The sequence below is a fragment of the Pezoporus wallicus genome, unplaced genomic scaffold, assembly GCF_028554395.1.
Source record: "Pezoporus wallicus isolate ANWC-B61680 ecotype Strahan unplaced genomic scaffold, APGP_CSIRO_Pwel_v1 contig_5069, whole genome shotgun sequence".
Lineage (NCBI taxonomy): Eukaryota > Metazoa > Chordata > Aves > Psittaciformes > Psittacidae > Pezoporus > Pezoporus wallicus.
In genome coordinates, this window is record NW_026642361.1 from 6,544,928 (window position 1) to 6,572,125 (window position 27,198).

A 27,198-nucleotide genomic window follows, 5' to 3' on the forward strand; every position below is an offset into this window, starting at 1 on the left:
CCTTTGCTCCCCATTCTAGTCCTGTCAGACCCTCAGAAGGAAAAAAATAAAGTGTTTCTGGGATAAGGTGCAAAAAAAAAGTGTTTATTGTGAAAGGGCAGGTGAGAGAGGTGAAGAAAAGGGCCAACAAGGCAGCTGTGGGGAAGAAAAAGGGGCATATAATGCAAGGAAAGTACAGGGAACAGGTGTATGTCAGGTAGGAGAAGATAGGGTCCCCACAGAATGGCATAAGTTGTGATGCTGGACAAAGACTTCTCCCTGCCTCACCAACACACAGATTTTTGAAGCCATATTTGCACCTCTCATCCTCCTTTCCAATACTCAAGGTTGCTAAGAAGCCTTTACCAAGCTCCACTCATGCCACTCTCTTCCTCTTGTTTAACCTCAAACTCTAAGTTAAGCGTTCTCTTGAAGTGCAGCCTGGGCCTGGTTTAAATAATGTTCCCACAACAAATTTCACAGACTGTTCTCCTCCCCTGTCATTACACAGCACTCCCTGGCATCTGCACTGCAACATGGATACATCCATACCAAGCTGACTTCAGAGACCAGCTTGAACCATAACAGACCAAGACCATGGAGTGAAAAGACAATGTGCTAACTACCATTAGCTAGAAATAATTCTTTCACTCCCTTGAAAACAGAGTCATGTTTTTCTGACAGTTTATTCTGGTTCATCCAAGAACAAATTTAGTGTAATATACAGGAAAAAAAATAACAAAAACACAAGTACTGCTACAATAATTGAGAAGTACCAAAAATAATTGAAGCGTAGGCAAATTTTGTGGGGATGTACATTAACCATATCATCCACTTCTACAGGATAGATGTATACTAGACCAAGACCTACCCCTCCACTAAACACTCTGCAGAGAACTCAGGTCTATCATTTCTCTTTTGTATGTGCTGAAGTTTTCTCCTACTTCTTCTCTGGCTCTGAGCAGGATGTCAGTCCAGGATGTTCTCGCAGCACCAGCACTTCCCTGGAATGTGCTGTGCAATTTGCTTTATTGCTCTTTACTACACAGCAGAATTAGATGCACATATAATACATACTGTGAAAGCAGAACTGACTTTTGTGTGCTTACTCTTAAGAATCGCTTTGATTCTTCCTGTACAAACCTATGCGAATGTTAGCTGAAATGTGTATCTCCACATAAAGCAGGTATCAAGGCTTTGAGACATCACAGAACATATGGACTGTCACACAGCATATGGAATGAATGATGGCTACATTAAAATATTTGTAGCTTTCTATTTTCTCTAAAAAAGTGCAGCTGCTCTGCCCCATTGATCAAGCATTTATGCCAAAGGAAATGAAACAACTCTTAGGGAAGCCGTATCTAAACCAATTGCTGGTGAATCATCACCAAAATTTGCTTGACAGTGAAAGAGTTACTATGGCATCTGCTGAAATAATTTAGATGAGGCCTCATTTATTAAAATAGTAAGTCTATACCACTATTAACCAAGCACGATACAAACTATTGATGTAATACTCACTCCCTTGGGTGGTACTCAGAAGCACTAATTAAGGGAGCTGCTGACATATCTGTTGTTTGCCTCTGTGTTGAACTATCAAATGTGACCAGAAGTAATAATGAAGGCTGGAGTTAAAATGCAGTTTATTCATTTAAATGGACCCTACATGATTGTTTATGAATACCGGCAGCAAAACAAGGTCAACAACCCTGGATGTGGCTGTTAAAATTTTGAAGTACATTAATTGGACTAGATGAGAACTTCTACCTTTGTCACCTATTTACTATCCAGCCCCAGAATTTTAAATGGTCTTCATTGACTTTTTCTGACATTACACTGAAGAGGACTTTCAGTAATACAAACAAGTGTAACATGGAACCAATTAGCCCAGATATGCTGAAAGTTTTCAAATGCTACAGTAAATGAAATCTTAATCTCTGGAGAAGAAAAACAACAATGAAGATCACTTCAACTCCACAGTTTAGTTTTGTTAAGTTTCCAACAGCAACTTCAAAGAACAGTCTTCCAATTTAGCAATAATAACTCTGGATTTTATATGGAAGCTTATAAAGCAGAGGCTTAGTTACAAGATTAAGTTTCCAGAAATAAGATCGGCTAATCATTTTGGGGGATGGCACTGCCTCAGGTAGTTGAATGGATAAGATGATGGCAATACTCCACACCCAGAAATTAATTTAAGGAATAAGGAGAGGGTGGGCTTTGATTTGTTGGGTTCTTTTGTTGTTGTTGTTCTCTTGGGGTTAAAAAAATAAAACAAGAGTCCTAAAGATACGATGTTCCAGATCCCAAAGGCTATACTTGGTTAACTGGGACTTACATTTAAAGTGAATTTCTCTTTCGAAGTTGGTGAGAAGGTGATCTGGAGTAAGCATCAGCTTAGTTCAGTATTTTACTTCTGGAATCAACCTTGGAGTCAAATGCACCAGCTGCTAAGGATGCTGTCAAGGGAGAGGATCTGGATGTATATATTGAAATGTAGGTTGGCACTGCCTTTTCCTTTACCTTCAGATTTTGTTTTTCTAGAGTCAGCAGAACTCACAGCTTGAAAAGAAGCGAGCCAAGAAGAACTGATTAACGGCTTGAAAACAGTCATCATAACTCATCATACACCTGCACCAGGTTCCTGATATTGGCCTAGTGAATGAAATTCTGAGAGAGACGAACTCTCAGGAAGTCCATCTGCAGCAGAGAAGTCACTTAGTTCACAGATAATTCTGAGGGTATATTTTTTTGTCATTGCTCATTTCTGACATAGCTCCATGTATTTGTGAAGTCTAAAGGAGCAGGCTTTTCTGGCCTAAAAAAAAAACCACCTTCATCTGAAGTTTCTATAGCTCACTCCCCCCCCTAAACTGTGAAAGGAAATGGATAGATCTCCAACATTGCCATCCATCCCTGAAGAAGAAGAACAGTTATTTAACAACACTGCTTCACACTTTCTCATGAATCCAGTTAAGAAAAAGCTTCTGATAAACATCAAAGAAATGCTGCTAAGAAATATACAGAAACTACTGTCAAGTTTTATCTTTGGCCTTTGTTAATGTGTAATCTGTGTAGTCTTGTACTGTGTAGTCAGTGTAGTCTTGACATGCACTGTGCTGTCACTAGGCCTCTATGTTCCCTTTCCCACCTGAAAGGGAGCCATCAGCAATATCTGAATATCCAGGAGCTTCAAAACTATTTCTTCAACCACAGCACAGAAGACAAGGTATTAATGTATAGAAATACAGTTTGTCAGCATCAATAAAAAAAACAGGTTTCTGGAGCTACTGGCATGCAAACCAAGAACCTGCCACCTTAACATGGTGAGCTGACTATGGTGCAGGCAGGATCAAAGAAGAATGAAACACACATAGGGTTTCAAGAGACAAAACTGATGGATTCTTCCAGAACTGGAAAGAACAGTAAATATTTTAGATGACAGTAAAATAGGTATCCATAGTCACATCTGATTCAACAGTGGATAATGATGAACACAAACCAGACCGATTGATTTTACATAATATTGACCAATTTAATGAGGGGAAATGAATATTAAGATTTAGGGCCCAGCAAGGAAGAACTAGGAATGATACAAAACTAGTTATATTAGGAGGGTAATTTTTCTTAAGCTATGTGGTTAAATGGCTTTGAGAGGTTAGGTGCATGCTTCTCTCCATTAATTGTCAGTGCACTGCAAGGTGACAAACTCAGATTTATGACTCTACCTTTGGGATACCTAAGTAAATATCCCACCTAACCTACTCACTAACTGACCCCTTATAGTAAGGAAAGAGAAAGACAGGATAAGCTGACAACATTACTCACACTCTCAAGAAACAGCAGGATCTTTGTTACTTCCTGTGGCACTACTTATTGGAGCTACCTGAACTGCCCTCTGCTCTAAGCTCAGAATAGAACCACAGTTTTATTTGTCTCTCTTGCTTTCTCAGTCAACATATATAATTTACTACAGTCAATGTATTTTCAAATTATATTGACGTTTCACACAAAAACCCCAAAAGATAAAGGATCTTCAAGAAGGAGAGAGTACCAAGGTGCTCAAGAATTTGGAGCATGTATTTCCATAAGCTATGTTACTGCCAAGGATACAGCTCTCCAGATCCTCAGGGTGTGTGTGTGTACTGCAGCTGAGAACAGAATTATGCTTAAAAATCTAAAAAACAAACAAGCTTGCAAGAATTCAAACACAGTGGGCAAGCTTTAGCTTTCTTTTGTCATTATTATTTGATTCGACTCTGCTTGATTAGTTTTAGGAACCAAAATACACCAAGAAGGAAGAAGAAGGAATATATTTCCATATAAAATGGGCAAAACTTTATGAAATTAAAGTTATAGAGCTCAAAATATTCCTTGGAGGAATCACTTCACTTACATTGTTTATTTTTGAGAGATCATTATGCTGGACAGTAAAAGGATAATAAACATTTTGGAGGAATGAAATCAAACACACCTTAAAAAAAAAATAATGTGCTCCAAAATCATTTATCTGAGCAATGTTTTCATCTTTCTCCAGATCTAAATATAACTAAATTTTATTAAATATAACACCTGTACTTTTTCCACAAACAAAATCAGTTAGCAGTAAAACTACATAGAAATATTAGGACATACCATATTAGGACAGTGGAAAAACTGAGTGCCACTTCTTATGTGGAACGGGCATTACCTGTACCAAGTCTGTTGCTCAACAAGTAGGGAGTACTTCAAAAGTTACTAAGGACAAGGTACGTTGACGAAATACAGTCTCTTCAGTACCGTAAAAAGAACTGTTTATGTTACAAATTCTTTTGAAAAGGGCCAGCATGAATTTGAATTGTTATGTTTTCATTTTCACATTATTTTATCACTGAAAAGAATAGCTAGGGATTAAAATAAAAGTATGTATTCCACAGTTCTCTCTCTCAAAATGTGTATGTTTACATTTGTAGACAAGAAGATAACACATCAGTGCATGTAGGGACCACAACTGAGGACTGAATTACCCTCAAAACCAGCCAGTTTTCTCAGAAGTCAGGTCTAAACTACCAATTACTACTTCTATGCCTGGTCAATAAGGTTACTCACCTTTCCTCATGTCACTGTCAGAGACAAGCATACGTATTTAATCTCCCCATCACGTGTCATTATATGGGCAGGGAAAAATATGTGCTGTACATTGGAGATGAGACTGAATCAGCACTGCACCTACGAGGAAGGTAACATCCAAACCATGGTACTGCTCCAAAAGAAAGTGAAATGACTTTCTACACTGCGCCTTGCAGTGAAGAGGGGGAAGCTAAGCTGTTTTTAGGCTGATGATGGCATTTTGAACATCAACTTTTTGACGAAATTGAAAGGATCCATGTGATTTTTACAGCCCTTGGAGCTTCTATTAGGAACACTGATGTGTCCAGTCAGAGCACCTGACAAAGCAGGGGCACCTGAACCACCCTGCAGCACCAACATGCAGTTCTCCATCAGTTGTCCCAGCAAGAGCTTTTCCATCTGCTTTTACACTCCTAGAAGTTCAGGTGCTCTGCCATCACAGCCTGACCCCAACACAGTCCTCTTCTAACAGTCTTTTAATGTCTCTCTAGTCCTACTTATGATAGAGGAACAGAGCATGGACTAGGACTATTCCTGATCTTTGTTTGTCTGGGAGAGGGGAAATAAAAAAACTCTTTTTAAATAGGTACCATATAGTAAGCTATCCAGCATCACTATAATTGTTTGGGGCTTTTTTTAATAGTGAAAATGATAGATGAATAAAGTAAAAGAAAATCAACAAAAAGCATACCCTACCAGGCAAGCTTAGCCAGTTCTACATATTTTATTGCTGCTCTTGAAATAAGGGCATGAAACTACTGTTCGTAAACATGCAGATCTTTCCTCCACTGAGACTGGCTTGTAAGGCACGTAGTCAAGGTAATACTACTGACTGCAGTCTGTGCAGACATTTTAAAGAAGTGGGAATCTAGCTACTTAGCTCTGTTGGAAGAATATTACTCACAAAGAATATTTATGCACATGTGTGTACACTGTTACTATATGGCTCAAATACTTTTTTCTATGGTGCATGAGTAGCAAATGCAGCTGCAATCTGCTGCAGCCCATCATTAACAAAAGAAAGTCAAGTTTTTTAGAACTTTAAATCTTGTGAAATACTTCATAGCACTCTGGTGTAGTTATCTCTGAAAAAGCAGCAGGATCCAGTGTCACCATAAAGGTGCTTTGGAAAGCAAGTGGGGAATGCTTTGGATCAGGTCGGATGGGGCTTTAGGTAACTCACGCTAGTGAAAAGAGTCCCTGCCCATGGCAGTGGGGTTGGAACTGCATGAGCTTTAAGGTACCTTCCAACCCAAGCCATTCTATACTTCTATGATTCTAATGCATTGTTGGTCTAATCGGTGGGTGGTTTTTAGGCGGACAAAACTTGGCCAGACAATTCAGATTGGGCCTTTAATCAAGACCTTGCCTTTGTGCTTCACAAATAAGACATCCTAGAACACTGGCTCAGTACTGACTCAGAAGAAAAACACTCACACCTAAAATTTCAACTTGAGAAACAGCTTTTTTTAGTGTCTAGATTTTCAGAGAAGTCTAGCCACATCAGTCTCTGTTCAGTGCATGGGAAGTGCCACAGTGATTCTGTGTAACTGCACACTGCTTCTCTGAGGTGCCAAAATCAAATTTGGAACAGACTATTACATTACTGAACAATTAGTAGTTCTTCTAATAGTCTAGAATTTTGAAATACTCTGCAACGTGCTAGTGCCCAAAAAGTACACAAATCACGGTCTACTGACATCTTAAGTGATGACCTATTTCTAGTCCTTCATTGCTGCCAATGGCAAAATGCCACATGGCAAGAATGCAGGACAATGCAAAAAGCAAATGGATACTCCTTCTCTCCTCATGATGCCTCCTTCCCTACTACATCTCTGGACTGTTAAGTAAGGGCTAATGAATAGTTTATGCCATATATTCAACCTAGCACTGGCAGCAGGAACAAAGTGGTAGGGCACACAACTGTGTTTTACTGCAGTGATGCTGGAACATCACTGACCCATAATTTCTGTGTGAAACTGTACCTGAATCTCAAACATCTCTGGTGACCATTTGTAGTGAAATGTACCTCAACACTGCTGATTCTTGAAAGCCCCTGCTCAAATATGGCTATAAATACACTAGGAAACAGAAAAGGCAGTAATATAAGGAATTCTCTTCATGCTGCCTTTGACATCACAGTGTTTTACTGATGCAATGTTCCCAGATACCAAGAATCAAAAAGTTTTAAATATTCCGCTACTTTCCTCTCATTTTACATTTTCACTGCTAACATGTCAGATGTCCTGATTTCAGAATGGGGAAAATTTCATTGCCTCAATTAATAAAGAAGGCATTACCTAACCAGCACTGTGTTATCATTAACTCTGACCATAGTAAAACACAAATGTTGTATAAATTCCAGAAACGCTCAATGGAACTCTGATTTACCATTCTGCATGAAAAGTCTCATGCAGAAAAAGAAAAAAAAGACACTGGAAAAATGATATAGCAGTACAAATCAGGGTGAAAAAAATTACTGAAGCTTAAAGGTGCCTTCCATCACAAATTAAATACACCAGCAGGGTCACATAAAGAAAAAAAGAGGAGAGGCAGGGCAGTAGCGAGAAACAGCAGAAAAAAACCTCACTCATTAGAGAAAGAGGAAAGAGATTATTTATCTCAAAAGTGTTAAATTGAACTTGCTGCAAAATTGATCATACCTCTCCAGACTCGGAAATACCCTACAGCAATTATTGATCAAGAGCAGTGAATGAGCTACAGAGCATGTTTATGTGCCATACAAAAAAAAAAAAAAAAAAAAAAGAAAGAAACCAAAAAATCAAGAGGGAAAAAGAACTAAAGTGTGTTTAAAACGTATTTAACTTCAAAGCACACTCAAGTGCTGAGCTAATGATCGCATGAGTTATTGCAGCAATGTGTTTGAGGATAGATTATCTTCAGAAAAACATACCTGGCTAGATTGAATGCATCATCGATCAAGCCTGCTCGATTACTGACAGAGATAACCTGTGAGGGGCAAGCACAAAAATCGAACCATTTAGGGTGATGAAACAGTGAAAGCTCACCTATAAAAACAGATTTTAGGGATGAGAAGGGGAACTTACCTCATGGTTCCTTGTTAGCTGATTAATTATCAGCCTCCAATTCCTAATATCGTAATTAACTCTAAAGTAGCCAGTCTGATTGATGTTCCCCAGCAACCAACTTGCCTCTTCCAAAGCAGGAATTCTGTGGTGTTCTGGAAACAAAGAACAAGATGGGAAGGAAAGTTGGTTTTAAATTTCTTTGTTAAAGTCTCTCTTTCTGTAAATATCCACGAAGGCAGCAAAATTAATTTAACGACTAACAAAAGCATTATGTTGGATTACTAATTTAATTTATCTGTTTTGATGTAGAGAACTGCTGATGTCACCAGCTGACATTCCTATGGGGGCCTTTCAACCACACAAAACTCCCAGGGTTTTTTTTACTGGCAAACAGTATTTATATGAGAGGTGCCTATTTTAAGTCTGGTACCCTGTTCCTGACCATGCTAAAATAGCTTTCTACAACCATAACTCCAGTAATTCAATGGATGTGCTATACAGAGAAAACTAAACCTGTGATTAAAAAATAAATAAATTCTTAAGTGTTTCTTCATGTACTTTATACTGGATTTCAAATTAAAGTATTTCCAGCTGTACAGCTTCTAGCTACTAACCAGTGAGATGCTCCCCTTTAGAGCTAGACCAATTAACCTTATATCAACTATCCTGTTCTTCCTCTTTCGTCTCTTTTTTAAGTGATCACTTTAGGGCTGAAAGTCTAAATTTATTTTAGTATTTGTACAGCCAGGCAGTCCACAACTATTTGAAGGTCTAGGGATTTCAACAACAAAAATGCTCTGAACTCACAACACACAATTTTTTCACTATGGAAAGCATCATCATGGAATGGTGCCTCAGGCTTCATTGTCTCTGGAAGGAGCCTTCAATCTAATAAATTATTCTGACAAAATCTATCATGAACCAGAGTTCATTTAAAATTCAGCAACAATTTTCTACTATAAGTAGTTTGTATATGGTTGACAAAAGAAACAGTATTATCCATTTTTAAAAATAAAAAGATGAAAATATTTCTTTTAAAAGTAATTCCATCAGGAATTGTTTGGTGTGCATGAATTCCGTGAAAGTAACTAATGGCAAAAAAGTTAACAATAGAGCCTTCACAATTCATACATAGTATCTAGTACCTAGACTTACTGAAGAAAATTATTTCAGCCTTTCTTATATAAAAGTAATTTCTGAGGAAATAATAGATGACTAGGACTGCAGATAAAAGTTGTTATGACTAAATACCTCTAGCAAAACCACAAACAATTGTATTTTTAAGTGCAAAAAATAAGAACAGCAAGAACCCAATCCTAAAAACACTTAATTATATTTTAAATTTAAATTCATAGATTTGATTCATGCACATGAATTCAAATAAAAAGCTGAAGGATTAAAAAAGAAAATAATCTCCTCATTTACATAGTTGTGACATCATTAAATTCTCTTAAAAAATACACTTCTTAGAAATATTAACCCCAGAATAACTCAGTTGTTGACTATTCAATTGTTATTGCTATTTTAGTGTTTGTCTAACTGACTCACACCAGTTCAATTCAATTATCCTATATAATGACTAAGAAAAAGAAATACAGACCCCTGGTTTTAGTTAAAATATTGACTACATCCGTATAGTTATCTGTGATAAAGTGCCAAGCAAACACATTCTTTAGGAGCCAATGCATCCTGTAGAAATGAGACTGAGTAAACCAGAATTAAGTCCTGTAACTCTGTGAGCTTCCCAGGCATTCATACTGTCAAAGCACTTAAGATACTTTTGCCACACAATCAATTTGGAATAAGGTTTTAACACCAGGTGTCCTTCCTGCCACAGAGGTCTGTTAAACACTGGGCTATATAACTCAGTTTTGAGCACATTCTCTTAGACTGCTATACTGAAATTGCTCCTCTGTTTAAATCCTTTTTTCACTGGATCTGAAGTCAGAATCACACAGTTTCTCCAGCCTACTTATAATGGACTTGAAAACTGGTTTCTGTGTAAATCACTGAACCTTATAAAAGAAAAACATTACTGTAGAAATACTGTAAAAGACCGTAACAATTTACAGCACAGTGATAATGGCACTTTCTTAGAACCAATTTGTATCAAATATCTGTCATAAAACAGGGAGAGAAGGAATCTGAATCTGGATCTACACAATCCTATTTAATTTACATTTAATTAGGTGAATACAATCTCTCACCCCTAAATCTCAGCTATCTCAGTTCCTTACTGTCCTGGGTTCAGCAGTAGCAGTCATTTTTCTCCTTCTTAGTAGCTGGTGCAGTGCTGTGTTTTTGACTTTCAGCCTGAGAACAATGCTGATGACATCAATGTTTTTAGTTGTTGCTCAGTAATGTTTACTCTGACCAAGGACTTTGTGAGTCTCATGCTCTGCCAGGGAGGAGGGGAAGTTGAGAGGAAGCAGAGACAGGACACCTGACCCAAACTGACCAAAGAGGTATTCCATACCACAACACGTCATGTCCACTATATAAACTGGGGGCAGTTACCCAGAAGGGCTGGGTCACTGCTGGGATCGGGCTGGGTATCGGTCGGCAGGTGGTGAGTGGTTGTATTCTCTTCCCTTGTTATTTCCCTTATCATTATTATTACTGGTGGTAGCAGCAGTGGTTTGTGTTATACCTTAGTTACTGGACTGTTCTTACCTCAACCCATGGGGGTTACATTCTTTTGATTCTCCTCCCCATCCCTCTGGGAGTGGGGGGAGGAAAGGTGGGGGAGTGAGAGAGCGGCTGCATGGTTCTGGGTTGCTGGCGGGGCTTAAAACCATGACACTTACCAACCCAGTGGGTTACTTAAAAGCAACAGCATAAATATCCATTTCTATATCTAGGAGAGACTTCTGGGGAAATGACAACTTGTAGAGTTTCTCTGGCTCTTGAGGGGCATACTGCCATGTGGGGACAGGAGCAGGCTGCTTATGTCTGGTAGAAACTTCTACCACTTTAATGTAGTACTGCTTTTCACCCGTGCTTTTCTGTTGCAAACTAACCTTAAATGCCACCATCCCTGAAAGCAGCTACTTGTAACTGCTTAATCCCTGTACCTCTATGATACCTAAAAGCGTATCAAATGGGCTATGAGCTCACATTAATCAATAGCTGTATAAATAAATACATTAAATGGAAATTTTCAAAACTGGATGTTATAAATTTTTTGAGTATTTTTATTAAATTTTGATCTCTGAAATGATGAAATACTGAATGATACCTGCCAGTCAAATATGACAAGTTCAAAATAACCTATTTCACAAGTAATGGCTGTGCAACACCTCCAACATATACCACTTTAATGGAGAAAAGTATCTTTTCAAATCTTGATGGTATTATTGCTGTTGTGGTCAGTTTAAATACAGCCATACCCCCTTACTATTATTTTTCAATAAGACTACTCATGTTGATCTTCTCCTAAAATACACGACCGGAATCTTTCATGCCTTTCCAGCTCATACAAGGAGGTGGTTATTTTAAGGGACTGCCTGATGCATGTGCCTTACATAGCTCTATATAATTTACTGGAATTTGATGTTTGAGTCTGTGGAGTATCACACCCTTGTGTAAAAGAAATTCTTTCTTTTGGTGATTACAGCACTGAAAATTTCTATACACCTGGGCAATTTCTCCACTTACCATAAACACATTTATTAGTTTCCCGTTAAAAGTATTACAGTTACGGAAAATGTAGTCATTCCATGTTAAACCCTACCTTAAACCAATCATGACTTTCTAAATAACAACAAAGATTTCATTCGGGAAGAAATCTGTCTTCAAAGGCTTTAGTTTGCTTCTTAAAATTCAATCTACAATAGATATACAATTGTACTTCAGATTAAAGGGATTTTTTTTTTACTTTTCTTCCATCAGAGTTTTCCATGGTCATGTTTTGTCTGGCTGCCTCAGAAAAGAACATAGCTCTGAAACTTCTAGTTTTGCCATATACATATAGGAGACATTTAAGAGGAAATGGTTAATTTTATGACATTTATTTTGAACTAAGAAAATCAGTTAGGGTCTGATTCTAATTTTCCCTGCTCTGGAAGTGTGAGACAGCCCTCCAGCTGGTGCTAAAAACAGGTGGCTTGAAGTTCTGAGCACTCCCAACTCTCCAGCAACTTCAACTCCATCAAAACCAGCAGGAAAGATTGAAGCCTGCTCCTCTGCATGGCAACATGAGCACCCTGTGAGGCAGGTCTGGGTGAAGGGCATCCCTCTGCAAGACACTACTCCAATGCTGACAGAAGCGTGGGCTAAACACAGTCCTACTACAGTTTCAAGTGTTAGACTCTCGGCTGTTATTTTATCTTTTCATTTTATACAACCCTTAGCATACTAGGAAATTGGTTTATGCTGGTAGACTTCCTACTGGGACAACTGGCTCCATTTTCCTGCAAAAACAATTGCGCAAGAGTAGCACAATTTCATGCCAAGAACAGCAAGTGAAAATCTTCTGATGAAAAAAATATGTTCCATGAGGAATTTCGTTACTGTATTTTGTGAAAGAATACCGGCTTTAACTAAGTTCTGCAAATCTTACTGCAAGAGCTTTTCATACAGGGGGAAGACAAACCAGGAGAAAAAGTTTGACTCGTACAATCAACTAGATTGGAAAAGACCTTCAAGATCATCAAGTCCACCAAGCTTTTTCTATCTCACTTGCCACATCTCCATGTTGGAAAAAGAATGCTTTGGTGTAGTGAATAACACAATAAATGGAGAACACCAGTAAATACGTCTCACATACTTTTTGCCCAGGCTACCTTTCCCCCCATTAACATTCTTATATGATGGAACTGCTGATGTCTATGGTGATACAAAATGTAAGGAGCAGTCTTCTCTTAGGATCGTTGCTCAGCTGTTGGGATAATGGGAATGATTCTGCCTTACTCTGTCAAAATCAGATTGCACATTTTGTATCCCTGGTCCTCACTGTAGCTGGCTAAAGTTATAAAGCAGGACCTATATATTTATTTTACTTACTCCTGCTTTTGAAAGCCAAAAGAGTGGAGTCTGGAAGCAACACAGGTCAAGCTCAGCAGCTTTGTCTCAAAAAAGAAAAGAAAGGGTATTTTTCTAATCCTGCACTAATTCTCTGTTCCCCAGTGGCAGCCAGCAAACCCCAGCTCAGAAGCAGCTGTATCCTACAAAGCACTTTGTGGAGAAGAACCACTGTCAAGGGGCTTACAGCTGAAGTACAGATTTTCTAGCAGGAGGTGGAGTAATACAGTAAGTTGGAACTTGCTGTTTGGAAGGCAATTGCCCTGTTGAACTTTCTTTCCCCCACCTCATGGCAATCCTGCGGAGACACTAAGAGTCTGAATGAGAGCAACTTTACCAGAGGCAGGAAGGTCTATCAGAGGAATATTTCCCAGGGGCACAAGAAGACAGTCAAGATACAGGAGGTGGGAATGGAAACGGCAGGGAAGCAAACTGGAAAGCTGCATCAGTCTGTTCAGCAGCACTTGCTGAATTGCATGGACATATTTCCCACATGGAGCTTGAATGCCAGAACAGTCGCGCCCAGGGAATGGCAAGCATGCCTATGTCCAAAGCCTTGCTCACCTGTTTTGATGTGGATGCTAGCTAAACTTCTTCACTTGAGGTTAAAGTCCGTCTCTTGGATTTGCAGAAATGTGACAGGTGAGCCTATGCTTACACACTTAGTACACCTTCCGCATCAATTGCCAACATCTTCCCTCAAGTCCTGCTAAGCAGTTGTCTTGTGGGGATGGGCTGAATTCAAACCTGGTCCTTGACTTTTTACCCACTATTGATTTTGGGCTGACCCCAAAACACTGTGGACATTGTGTTCATATATCACTACAGAGACCACAAAAAGAAGCAACTTATCTAGAAGAAACAGAAACAAGCCATGGACTACGACAGAGCAGAAGTTTTGTTAACACTGATGATTTCCAGTGCTAGTGAAATCATTTATCCTTCAGCAGACCTACAAGACCGTAGCACGAAGAACATTGCAGCCATCTTACTGTGATGTCTCTGACCTCAGCACAGATAGGAAGACTAATCACGAGATGTCTCCTTCATCACTGGTTTAATTTTCAGAGGTTTAATAGATGTCACCCACCTGAAGCAGAATGGTCTCATTCATGGATACAGGGAGTGAACAGGGAAAAAGGTGGTGGTGACATATCTGTGCAACACTGTGACAGGAAACGAGACAGCTCCATTTCACATGCCCTGAAAAACTGAGCCAGTAGAAGGGTCATCTGATGGCCAGTGTATGAACTGGTAAGTGGGAAAATGGTTACATGAATGCTACGGCTCACTGGGCAAGGAGAAGAGGGACTCGCAGAAGCACTTGGAAGATGAAAACCTTCCAGCACTATGACTACATACTTTCCCCAAACAGGTGTGCAGAGCTACACTGAATATGAAACATCTTGGAGATAATGCACTTTGTCAGACAGTAGCCAAGGCCTGGCACTGTCCTCTCGACAGGATTTGTTGCAAAGGACAATGAATTAAACCTCAAAAAGACACTGCATAGTTGTAATTTCAGCATCCCTTCACCTTGGTGGTGTAAAGAATGGATAGAATAAGCTCTGTTGCCAGCAATCGGGATGATCTGCAATCATCTGAGCTAACCCTGCTCAGCATATTGAACAATCAGTGAGTTGCTTGTCTCACTATCTCTAGTATGTAGCCAGACACAGCCAACACAAGTAGAGAGCAGCAATCCAAGCATCCCATTTGATTGGCTCTTACAAGACTGAACAACAGCCTCTTACCCCTTGTTCATGAAAATTCCAACTGGCATTCTACAGTACTTTGATGAGGTCACAGACACAGTAGCAAAGAGGATGCAAAAATCAGTAATTCTCTCTCTTGTCCTTCTGGATGTACATGGACGAAGAGACTTTTCCATCAGCAAATCACTATACCCGGTGAACTCTAGTGCAAAGCAGCGGGTGTACTCCCCTAGGAATTTGTTATTTAAACTACTACAAAAAGAAGAATATTTCTTCATGGCAATAAATGTAGCTATTTCAAAGCTGCTGTGGTTTCATTTCTCTCAGGTAACACAGAGATAAGGATAATTTTATTGAAAAAAATAAGTGGTATGTCACGGTATCATAATAGTAGTTATTAACTTGGATCCTCTTCATTACTGGCAGCTTAAATGAGTTATGTGACTGGAACTACATGACAGACAACAGACAGCTGTACATCATCTCCTATCCACTCTTCAGGTTACACTGGAAGCTTCTTTAGTACAGCAGTTTAGTCAACAAGAAGGAAATGCCAGGTCCTTCCTAAAGAGGGCATGGAAACCACCCTCATGAACAGCATTTCCTCCAAATTCGATTTGTGTATCCGCATTCAATTGCACTCACATAAGAACAATGTGACCACTCCTACTTTGATAAATATCCTCTGGAGTAGTTTGTTTCACCTCCAGCTTGCAGAGATTCCCACACTATTCACTGGGACAACAGTGAAACTGTGTCCTCTGCACAACAGAAAGTCTTCAGGATTCTTCACATCCACAAGAACCAGTCTTGGAAGTCATCCTTTCCAGTCTCAGAATCCCTCCCACATCCCCATAAAACAAACATACCAGCTGCAGAAAATCACCAGGACTATCACAAAATCATCTATACCAGCCCCAACACATAACAGTACATACAGTGAATCACACACTGAGTACATCCAGGGATGTTCTTACTGAGTTTTTATGTTGAAGAATTCTCCAGCTGAGCTAAACAATAAGTAAAAGCAAGAGGACATCCTTGCTATAGTCATAAGTTTACAGTCTCATTTTCAATGAGGCACAGCAAATGAATGAGTGAGTAAGTAATGAGGAAGGACAAGGATAATGACAATAGGTCACAATGGCATTGATTCGCTACACAGGAAATTGATGACTCAAAAGGTTCCTCTTTAATTTCTGTATAGCAGCCACCCCAAAATCATTGCTCAGACTGGCCATCATTAATTTGTTGACTTCTTGAAAGCATTCCAATAGGAGCATTAGATCTTAAAGGAGTGGGTAGCGGTTTTATGGACTTGTTTCTCCACAGCACTCTGCAAGTAAAAGGCAATGAGGATGCAACTGTGCAGATAATCATGACACACTGAATGTTCAAGGCGGGAGCACAGGAAAGGAGGCATGCATGTGCAACCTAATGAGATAAGATGAAATGAGATGATCAACTCTCTCTGAAGTCAGTGAGAATGTTTCTATTAACTTCAATGAGTGTTCAATCAAGACCTATAGGACAAAAGTAGAGCAGGTCATTACAGCAGATTGTGAAAGTGCACAGGTTTTGAACTATTCTGCAGGTGTTAATATTAAAAAGTATGGCCAACATGGTATATGTCTGCAAAGTGAGGCAGCATTTGCAAAGCCCATGTGTCAAAGGGATGCATGGATCCTTCTTTTCCCTTCCCTATAATAATTTTATTCAAATTTCCACATTCCTTTCCTCACTCTCTTCAATTCTAGTCCAAAATTGTCAGCTGATGTAGCATGAACTCCCAAGGAAATAGATAAATATTTCACAAAATACCTATAACAGGATTCCTTTTTTAGGTGAAAAAAAAAACACTGGTATCTATACCTAGCTGTCCTCAGGACAATAACTATTATGAGATGTAGGAACTGAGGAGGAAGAAAATAAGTAGTAATGCACTTTCGAGGTCCAGCATCTGGTTATCTAATAGAGAGAAGAAATACTTTGATAGATGAATAAGGAATTTTTTTAATGACAGCAAACATTTCTTAGCCCTGGTTTCAACTATGGATTAGCACTAAAAATGCTACAATTCTAAATACTTTGCATTTACTAGGTCATACTCATCAGATGCTTTGCTATAAAAATATTACATTTAACTTTCACCAATCTATAAAGTGAATTGCATTCATCAATGATTTGATATGTGCTGCTAAATACAAAATACTTAGCACTTAGGTACACATTTCTATGTAAATGCTTTTCATTATACTCTCTAACTTATGTGATAATTATAAATCCTTGTTACTCATCCTTCATTCCTCCTCCCTCCCTTCCCAAGTCTCCTTTTTTTTGTAATTCGTTTCAAGTAGCTAAAACTGGGTGCAGAGAAACTAAACAATTATCTAGGATCAATTTCAAAGAAACAGTTGAGGAAAACACAAGTATGCTTTATGAGATTCCACTGGGAGGAAAGTTTATTTTTACCTGATTTGTTAGACACCCATATAATTGCCTCTGATGAGATGTGGCTCGTATTTCCTACTGCAATTGTTAATGGAATCTGCCACAAGTAGCTGCAAGACAAAGGAGGGGGAATCTAAGAACAAAAATACTGTACTGATTGTTCTCACAGCAATCAGGGATCATGTCAAAGAAATCAAAACACAATTTCAGTAGCAGTGTTAAGATGTGGATTCTATCAAGTTACTTTGATTTTGAAATGCATTTGCTATTAGCAATAAAACAATGAAAAAGTCATTCATCTTAAAAAAAACCTAAATTATATTTTACATTTTTCACACACTATCATCATAATAGGACTCTTTTGCAAGACTTTCCTAATTTAACAAAGTGATTCACAAAGGAGGAAATAATGATTTCCCATAGACAGAACACTCTTTTATATTTATTTAGAAAAAGAGAATACTCAAGTAAAATATGCCTTGATTTATAGGAACCCCAAAGTTTAGAAATAACATACTCTTCTAGTAACTTCTTAGAAAGCTATGATGGGCTTTTATAGCTCCTGGTTTATAAAAACAAAACAAATGGGATGGCACTCCACTTCTTTGCACCATATATTATCACTTATGTGTATCAAGCTGGACAAAACATTCCATGTGGATTTGGAGATACGCTGGTATAATCAGACCCCAACTTCCTCACAGGGTATCACAAATTATTTGCCATTTATAATTTATAGGTTATAATCTACTTAAGACTCTTATCTCAAGAAACAGGAATTGACTGTATGAAGTCAATCTTTTGGGGGAGAGATGGAAGGGATGAATTTCTGTGTCTTCATCATCACCTTTAGTCCTGAGCTCTCAAAAGTATCATTTCACCAACCAGTGAAAGAGCACCATTTTCCTCACACGCCTGCCATGTGATTTTGTACACCAGTCATGGGGAAGCACTCAGTAATGGTACCAGTGGTACCTTTGTCTAGGGAGTCTGTGCATTCAAGCAAGGCAGCATGGCAAGAGAACAGCCCCAGCTTAGGTAACGCCTTACGCTACCAATTTGATGCCAAATAAGTATATCATTTCAGATTGATCATGTTAAGATAATGCAAGGATGATTGTCGGCAAGTTCTTGATGTCGACATCAGCTTCTCTCCCACTAATACACAAAACCAAAATTAGCCTATGGTACTAAAAAGATAAGTTTGCTCCTTTCTGCTTACTCAGAAGCTTTCTCCACTGAACTACATACACCACTCAAATGTGCCACAATTGCAGTGCTGGCTTGCAAGGCCTCGCTTCGGGGTGGGGGGGATAGGGTTAAAAAAAAACCTGTCCTGCCAACCCTGCTGCCACACTTGGCTCCTGGCTCCCCACCCATTTGCAAAGAGCCCCTGTACACAAAGAAGTTTGCAGCACTTGGAACAGCACTGTGTGTGTCAGTAAACACTTATCTATACAGCAGTGATTCAGTAGAGAGGGGGAGATACTTGGAAAACGACACAGCTGAAAGAGCTACGAGTGACACTGAAAGAATATATGACATTTATTGCCATATGGAGAAAATAAAAAGGTCCCATGTGATTTTGGGTTCTCTGAATGTTGTAATTATGACACACTGGGAAAATTACTAAATCTGCTCATGTTCTGAAGACAAACTCCACATGAGCACATGGTCTGACAGACATTTTTGGATAATTAAGCTATGGCATTTGAAAATGCTACTGCCTTTATCAGTCTGCCGACTCCATGTGCTGGACATTACCACCCCTCCAGAACACAGCTAGCAGAAGAGGAAGTCTAGTGGTGCATTAGCTTCTCCAGTTTTCAGTGTGTCATTGGAAAACAGTTTGCTTCATTGTTGGCGCAACTAATATTCTGGAGTATGAACTGGAGTAACGAGGTGAAAACGTGTTGCGTGTGTCCTGCAGTAACTTCTGGGTTTGACAGGCAAGGGCACTGAGGAGATGCTGCAAAAGGATGTACCAGAGTGCATCCTAGCAAACACACTTACTAGACAACTAGCAGTGTTTTAGAGCCTGTTAAAAAAAACTTCTAGGAGATAGAATCCTCTTTAAAAATACATCCAGTTCTAAAGAATTCTCCAGAATGAAAAAGATGCTGGCAAACTGTTATGAAGAAAAATAAGGCTAAATTAAGAGTAAGGATTGTATGTTATTTGAAAGATTAGGAACTTTGGCATTTGAAAAAAAATAAAACCTGCATTTGCATGGTATTTTTATGACTCTTGGGATAACTCATACTGAAAAAGTTAAACTGAAAAATAAAAGATATGGAGAGCTGCCCATGTACCTGTGATTTAAAAATATATATACACATACAGCAGTATTTGTGTATGAACATACACATGGACACCTGTTATTTTGGGAAAGAACTTCATAGGAAGATAATCTGTAGATTCAATATCTATCCAGCAAAGTATTTTATATTACCTTGTATTATTTTATATTAGCTCCAACTAGGTAAATCCTATTGAAATGAGGACAGATCCTACTCTGAAAGGTGATGTAGCTGTGGAACAGAAGCCACATAAGCTACTCATCCTCAGAAAACATGTGTGGATTTACACGTGGAAGATCAGTACTGGTAGATTTAATTTTCATCTCCCCAGGGTGAGAGATCTCCTGATGCTCTTGGCACTCTCCAGAACCACCAAATATGATCCTCTTGGTTATTGATTTGCCAAGTGATTTAACAGGTGAGTCACAGATTTCTTTTTAATAGACATCTCCAGAATCCCTTTTTTCCTAATTTACTGCTGCTTTCTCTGTATAGTTATATGTTTTCTCTTTCCAGTCCTCTTCATTCTTGGTGAAACTTCTGCCAGTGTTGCAGAAGAATCCGTGGCTAACTTTTAACTGTGTGTGAGGGGGACGAATCTGGCTGACCTTTCAAGAATTTTTTTAAAATGAATTCTCCTACAAACCATCTCTGAGTGAACTGTATGGACTGTGTTCTCCAGGAAGAAGCAAGCTCTTTTTACACTTTTCTATCACACTCTTCTATTTTACAGAGAAATGGTGAAAAAAGAGACCCAGTTGCCTGTTTTCCTCTTGCTCTGTCTAGGAGTAGTGCAGATCCTTTATTTATTCTTTATACATTAGGAGCACCACTAGTGTGTATGCATTTGAGCAGGGAAAAATGCATCCTGTTCCAGCTGCCTCCTGTGACAAACCAGTTCCAGTGAAAATAATAACCTAGACTTGAGGACCCAGTGACTAGGGCAACAGGACTTGACACAATCCATTTAGTTCTCCTGCCCTCATGAACATGTCTGCCAGAATTGAATGCCTGCTTATGTAGAACACTCAGCCCCTGGGTGAAATGGAGCTATGGAATGGCGTGTTTAATCTGCTTGAGATGCTGCTGAGCTTCAGAGGGATCCACACATGTCTCTCTGGATACAAATATGATCACCTCAAAAGGGAGCTAAAGGCAGACCAATTAATTGCAGGGAAACAAAGGGCTATTTCAGGACTTTAAGAAACAAACTCTAAGGATGATGAGGAGAGACATATAAAATTGGAACAGACATGGTAAATATGACCTGTGCTGAAAATAACATTGTTTAGTCATTAAAGTCTTGAAGAGAGGTAGGAAAGGGGGATGTTGTTTAAGGTAGTATAAAGAAGCATTTTATCGTTGATGTATAAGTGAGAAACCATTAATGGGAAATAGTTAAATTTGGATAATATGCATAAGTAAACCTAATGTATTGGTGATTTTTTGTTGTTGCTTTTTTTTTGGTAGCACCACCTCAATGCATAATACCAAAGTGTGTTAGCATCTCCATTCATTTTAAAGAATAGTCAAAGGGACTTGTTCAACGAAGTAATACAATCTTGCATCTGCCAAGGTACATGCAATGTTAGAAGCTAGCTAATTATGTTCTACTTGGATTATATAGTTTTTTTTTGTGTTGAGCATTACGTATTGATTATGTAGCCCGTATTAGTATACTTTCTCACAGAAAGCGATAGTATTTGTGATGAGTACTTGTTTATGCCTTGACTTCCAACAGATAAGAATTGAGATCCCTTCCTGAGTGAATTCTGAGGTCATAAAGTATTAAGTAAACATGATGCCTCACCCTTCTGCCTCTGATGGACAGTAATGTTGTAGTAATATTGAATTTTCAGTGGCAAAATAAATTGCCTTCTGTGTAAAGAGCTATGAAAAGCCAGAAAAGGGTAGAAGTTTTATTCCCTCTGCTGAAAAAAAACAAAGATGTATGGTCATTAAAAAAGAAAAGTCAAGGCTCCTGGAGCTTCAGATTTTGCACAACTTTTCAACTATTTTTTCATATTATTGAAAGTTTTTGCTGAGATGTAAACCCATATGTTTTCAAGATTCATCTTCCCAGTACCCATGATGCACCAAGCTTCCACCCACTGCCAGCAGTGAATACAATGCTCTTCCAGTACATTTCTCCTTTCTTCCCTGCATTCAAAACTAAACATAGAAGTTAATCTATTCCTAGTTCATTACTCACAGAACAATGGAGGTATCTGCTCAATACTCAGAAGCTTATTATCCTTGGTTGCATTATAAATAGTATACAAATAATGTGATTGCTTCATATAAAGTCACAGAACAGCTGTACCTAAAACACCACAGCAGAATTTAGCTTACCTTCTTTTTGTATAGGAGAGGAAGTGAACAATCACATCTCTCTATATCCTTCTTCTTTTACAGATCTCTGGGTTAAAGATTACTAATATATCCTGCTGTTCTTTATACAGAAACTATACTTCACCCTTCATACTGCCCATCTCTGTATTTTTTCTATATCTGTTATACTCTTTTCCAATCCAGAAAGCCAGGCTTGGCGTCAGTGCATTTAAGGCATGTCTGCCACAGATTAAGAGCATCACAGTTCTTTTCTCTTCTACTCTCTTTATACTTTTTCTAATGTTACTTTCCTGCTAATCCCTACTGTTTCATTTACTTGCTTATGTCTGAACACTGAGCTGATGCTTACAGAAAACTACCTACCACAGCTCAATGATCTCTTCCCTGACAGAACAGTTTCTTCAGAACCCACCACTAGGCATCTAAAATAGGACTGTTTTCCCCACGTTTATCACCTCATTAACAGCACTGAACTTCATTGGTCATTTTATCACTGCATCAACTGAGGAATACTTCTGTAATCTTGGTAATTAACATGTGTTTCTACTCTTCTAACTCCCTCACAAGCCTCACATTACCAGAAAACTCTGTCACCTCACTCTTCCATGCCCTTTATCACATGACTGAATAGGAAAAACTTGAGCACAGGCTGCTCAAGAATTTAATGGGCTATCCCCCTCTAATGAGAACTCCAACAGTTAATTTCTCACTTTTTGTGTATTTAACTGAGATCTTATTCAAGTACAGATTATTTTCTTTAGGAATCTTTAATGAAGAAGCTGGACCTCCAAAAATACATACAGAACAGTTAAAATGACAAGAGGCTGGATACATATAGATACGGAAGATGTCTATTAATAGTCTGATTATATACTTAGCTAGGAAATCAAAGGACCATGACAAGGTAGGAGAACAGAACAACATACAGACTTTAGATAAATAATACTATTTTTTTCAGTACATCTAATGACAGGAGAATAAGGGGAAACATTAAAATACTATGTAGAAAAGCAAATTAAGTGATCTGCCTCTTAGCATAACATAATAATATAATTAATATAATAAAATTTTAAAGTGTAGTGGCAATCATGAACTTAAATCATAGAGAGATTTAGGTGGGAAGAGACCTTAGAAGATACAGCCCTCTGCTCAAATGTGCTAACAGCACAGAACAGTTTCATTGTAGGTAGAACATGAGACAGAGGAGGATACACAGGCCATATGGCATCACGCAAAGCCAATCAAGTCAAATGTGGCAAATGATTTGGTTTTTTCCCTAATGCCTCCCACTGCAAAGTATCTACAGAGCTACTTTCAGAAAAGCTGAACACCAGAAGCTGTGTATACCTTCAAACAGCTTACTAAGCTGAGAAATGAAATTGTGAGTTGTTAAAATTATCCCAGAATGGAAAAAACAGAAATTGTATACCCATCGGCTGGTAATGGTGAAATCTCAAGCATCAGTCTTCTGTGACTCAGTTTCCTAGGCTAAATTCAGTTGTGCAAGGCGGTGTCCAATGAGCTGCTGTAGGGTACCTGAAGTATCTGCCATGGGCTCCTGCCCATATAGTGGCAGCACAAGGTCAAGTAAGCTATATGAGGGTGCCTCTATGGCACCAGTAACCTGTGCAAGCAACTAAATGGGCTATCCATCTACTCGATGTTGACAACATTCTCTTCCACAATTAAACAATTTCCTGAGGAAACTTGTTCATTTCTAACTGAAAAAGGGAATTCTTTCAAACCAAGCTTCTTGCAAGAAAGAGAAGGCTCTGGCATAGATTTTCAAGTACAGTGTTTAAAACAGGCATTTAAAACAGTACTGTTTTACATAAAAACTTCCAGTTTGCTGATTCAAAATGAATTTCAGCTGGGAATACAAGTTAATTGAAAGAAGAAGTTAAAATGAGTGAAACTGAAATGTAAGGTACTGAAATCGCAGAATTTAAATGAACTAAACCAATTTTACCAAAAAATTCTGCTTTGATTTTTGTCCTGATTCAGTACAGGAAAATGTTTTGATATGTTGAAAATTTCTGTGGGATGGGAATCCATTTCCTGCTCATCTGCAACACTTACTAATCGTTGTAAAGTGTTCTGAGAACATAACAATCTAAGGCTTCATATCATTGAAAGATATGATTAACGCTACTTAATGCAGAGATAAAGTGAGGCATAAAAATAATTTAAAAGCAAGAAGGATTAAAAAAAAAAAGGCAAGAGTAAAACTGACTGTTTAAGACACCTGCCTCCTTGTTTTAACCACCAGAATTTAATATCCAAAATGCCAACTCTGTCTATTCAGTTAAAGATAAAAGGCTGGTACATTCAGAGCTTTTGAAGCTGAGAAACAGGGATCAAGGACTCTTTGGCATTAGTTTCTCATTCTCAGCTCTCCAGAAGGAGAATGCTGAAATTTCATGTACACAGAGACATATGCTCGGGTGAGCAGCACTGAGTCTGAGGAGGAGACACCTTCCTGGTGTGGCCCTTGCAAACAGTGATGATTCCTTGATTAGGTTACGATGCTGACAGAGGCATTTCTTACCAAGGGAATACCATCCTCATGAATTCATGTTATTGGGATTTCACAGACAAAAGAACACAAAAGCAAAGTAGTGAGAAAATGTGACCTTTTGGAAAGCAAGTAAGCTTTACAGAACAAAATGAAAACTAAGAATTAAAGATTTGTATTTTTACTTCAGTTGCATACTTGGCTGATCTGCAGAGACATATACAAATACTGGCTGGTAAAAGAAGCATTTAGCTGCATGGCTACTAGAGTTTCTGGCTTATAACCTTAAAGCCTATTAGAAAATAAAGGGCACAGAAAGTTGATAACATGAGCTAAAGGATAACACACTAAAGGATAGTGAGGTTTGGAGTTTGGACATTAAATCAGTATAGCAGTTCTCCTTGCCAACACAACTGCAATTTCCGTTAGCAAAGTGTACTGGTTTTGGCTGGGTTTCCTTCATAGTAGCTTGTATGGGGCTGTGTTTTGGATTTGTGTGGGAAACAGTGCTGATAACAGAGGGATGCATTATCACTTATTGCTGAGCAGTGCTCACACAAAGTCAAGACCTTTTCTGCTCCTCACATTACCCATGAGCAGGCTGGGGGTGCATAAGAAGTTGTGAGGGGACATACCCGGGAAAGCTGACCCCAACTGAACAAAGGGATATTCCATACCATATGGCATCATGCTCAGTATATACAACTGGGGGAAGGAGGAGGAAGTGGGATATGTTTGGAGAGATGGGATTTATCTTCGCAAGTAACTGTTAGTCATGATGGAGCCCTGCTTTCCTGGAGATGGCTGAACACCTGCTTGCTGATGGGAAGTGGTGAATGAATTCCTTGTTTTGCTTTGCTTGTGTGCACAGCTTTTGCTTTACTTATAAAACTGTCTTTACTCATGAGTTTTCTCAGTCTTACTCTCCTGATTCTCTCCTCCCTCCCACCAGACGGGTGGGTGAGTAAGCGGCTTTGTGGTGCTTAGTTGCTGGCTAGGGTTAAACTACAACGCAACAAGAAGGCCTTTGTTTTCAGTGAATTTTGAATATTAACATAGTGTAAGGTTTAAAAGTAACTTAACAGAAAACCTGAAAGTGTATTTAACTAATCTATGAAATTACAAGCCTTGTTGCTGTGATACCTGGAAACATTTATTCCTAGGCTGAGAGCACCAACAGACATAAGGTGATCAGTGGGACATAAGGTGATCAGTGGGAAACAAGTGAAAGCTATTGAACAGCACAACAGCTTTAGAGCTCCCTACTACAGAAAGAGATTATACATGAACTGTAACTCAGCAGTACCAGAGAAAATTTTGTAAGCCACACTTCCTAAAGAGATTGTGTTGGAAAAATAATTTACAAGCATCACAGAAATTTTCCCAGGTTATACATATAGTATACATATAGTATCTCATTCAGAAAAGAATATTTCAGGTTCCATGGGAAGCTCATGTGACTATCACAGGAAATAACATAGTTTTATTAAGTGTGATTCTACAGTGTTATTTCTGTTTAATGGATAAGGAGTTGATGATATATTCATGTTGTGAATATCATTCTCACAAGACTGAAGAGCACAGAGATTTCATTAGATTTAATACATGCCAGTAAAGTGATTGTAGGCTGCACCCAGAGGCATAACACAGCAGAAGATGTTATTCCCCCTCTCACAAGTATCACACCTCCTACATTGAGCCAGGGTGTCAAGGGATTCCTTGTACCCTGTCAGCATGGAGGATGGCAGACAGGAAAGGAAGATTTCACAAACTCTGCAGCAAAGATAAATACAAAATGAAAAATTGATAAAGGAGAACAATTTGAAGGAACTGAGATCAACTGAGTACAGCTCGGAGGCATTTACTGATTGTCTCCATATGCCCAGTGTGATCTTAATTCTTGTTCTCAGAGTGAGAACAAGTTTAGTGCAAGAAGGAAGAAGTTTAGTGGAAGCAACGAGAAACGGGTGATAATCACTGGTGAACGTATGTGCAAGTGGGATGAAAAAAGTAAACAGCAGACTTTTTAATCAAGTGAGAAGTTAGAATTAGCCAACTTGAATTCGAAAAGGACAGCACTTAGGTTTTATTTGCTGGAATAAGATTGCTGGTGCCTGAATTGGACAGGACTTCCACAAATCCTGCAGACAGACAATTTCTGACTACAACACGTTATGCCATGAGGAAACGAAGAGAGCAGGAGAAGTGTACCACACCACATTACTTGTGGGATGCATATCAAGTGCTTGCTGGCTTGAGCAAAATGAAGAAAGGAAATGGTATTAAGGTTGGGATTCTGGGGTTTTAGGGGTTCTACCCTCACCCAAGTCTAACAGACTGGTCAATGAAAAAAAGGAAGCTAAGGGGAAAAAGGGGACAAAGAAGTTAATAACAGTGATAAAACGACTGACAAAGACTGAAAGCAAAAGACTGTGGAAGTATTTACTCCCTGATCATTCTGGACTATGCTGGGCAGAGGCATTTCCAGTCCCTTTACAAACAAAAGGTAAGAATTTGGACTTTTGGTGGACTCTGTGAATTAAAGACAGTGCTCCAGCATAGTCCTTAGGAAGCTCTATCTGACTATTTTTTTCATCCAAGACTCCAGAGATAACTGAATTAGAATGTCATGTAATACACATATGGAATTGCCTAAACAGATAACCGTAACTGAGACACGAGTCAGAAATTAATGGTCTTCA

At 38.7% G+C, this 27,198-nt stretch overlaps 1 protein-coding gene across 1 annotated transcript in view; it reads right to left on the reverse strand.

The window, feature by feature from the left end:
- TRHDE (thyrotropin releasing hormone degrading enzyme) overlaps positions 1-27,198 on the reverse strand; it is a 213,640-nt gene that overhangs the window by 34,782 nt on the left and 151,660 nt on the right. Inside the window, exons 10-12 of the mRNA XM_057429460.1 lie at positions 17,351-17,439; positions 8,160-8,293; positions 8,006-8,061 (exon numbers count right to left, since the gene is read on the reverse strand). Coding sequence (XP_057285443.1) covers positions 8,006-8,061; positions 8,160-8,293; positions 17,351-17,439 — 279 coding nt within the window. The remainder of the gene's footprint in view (positions 1-8,005; positions 8,062-8,159; positions 8,294-17,350; positions 17,440-27,198) is intronic.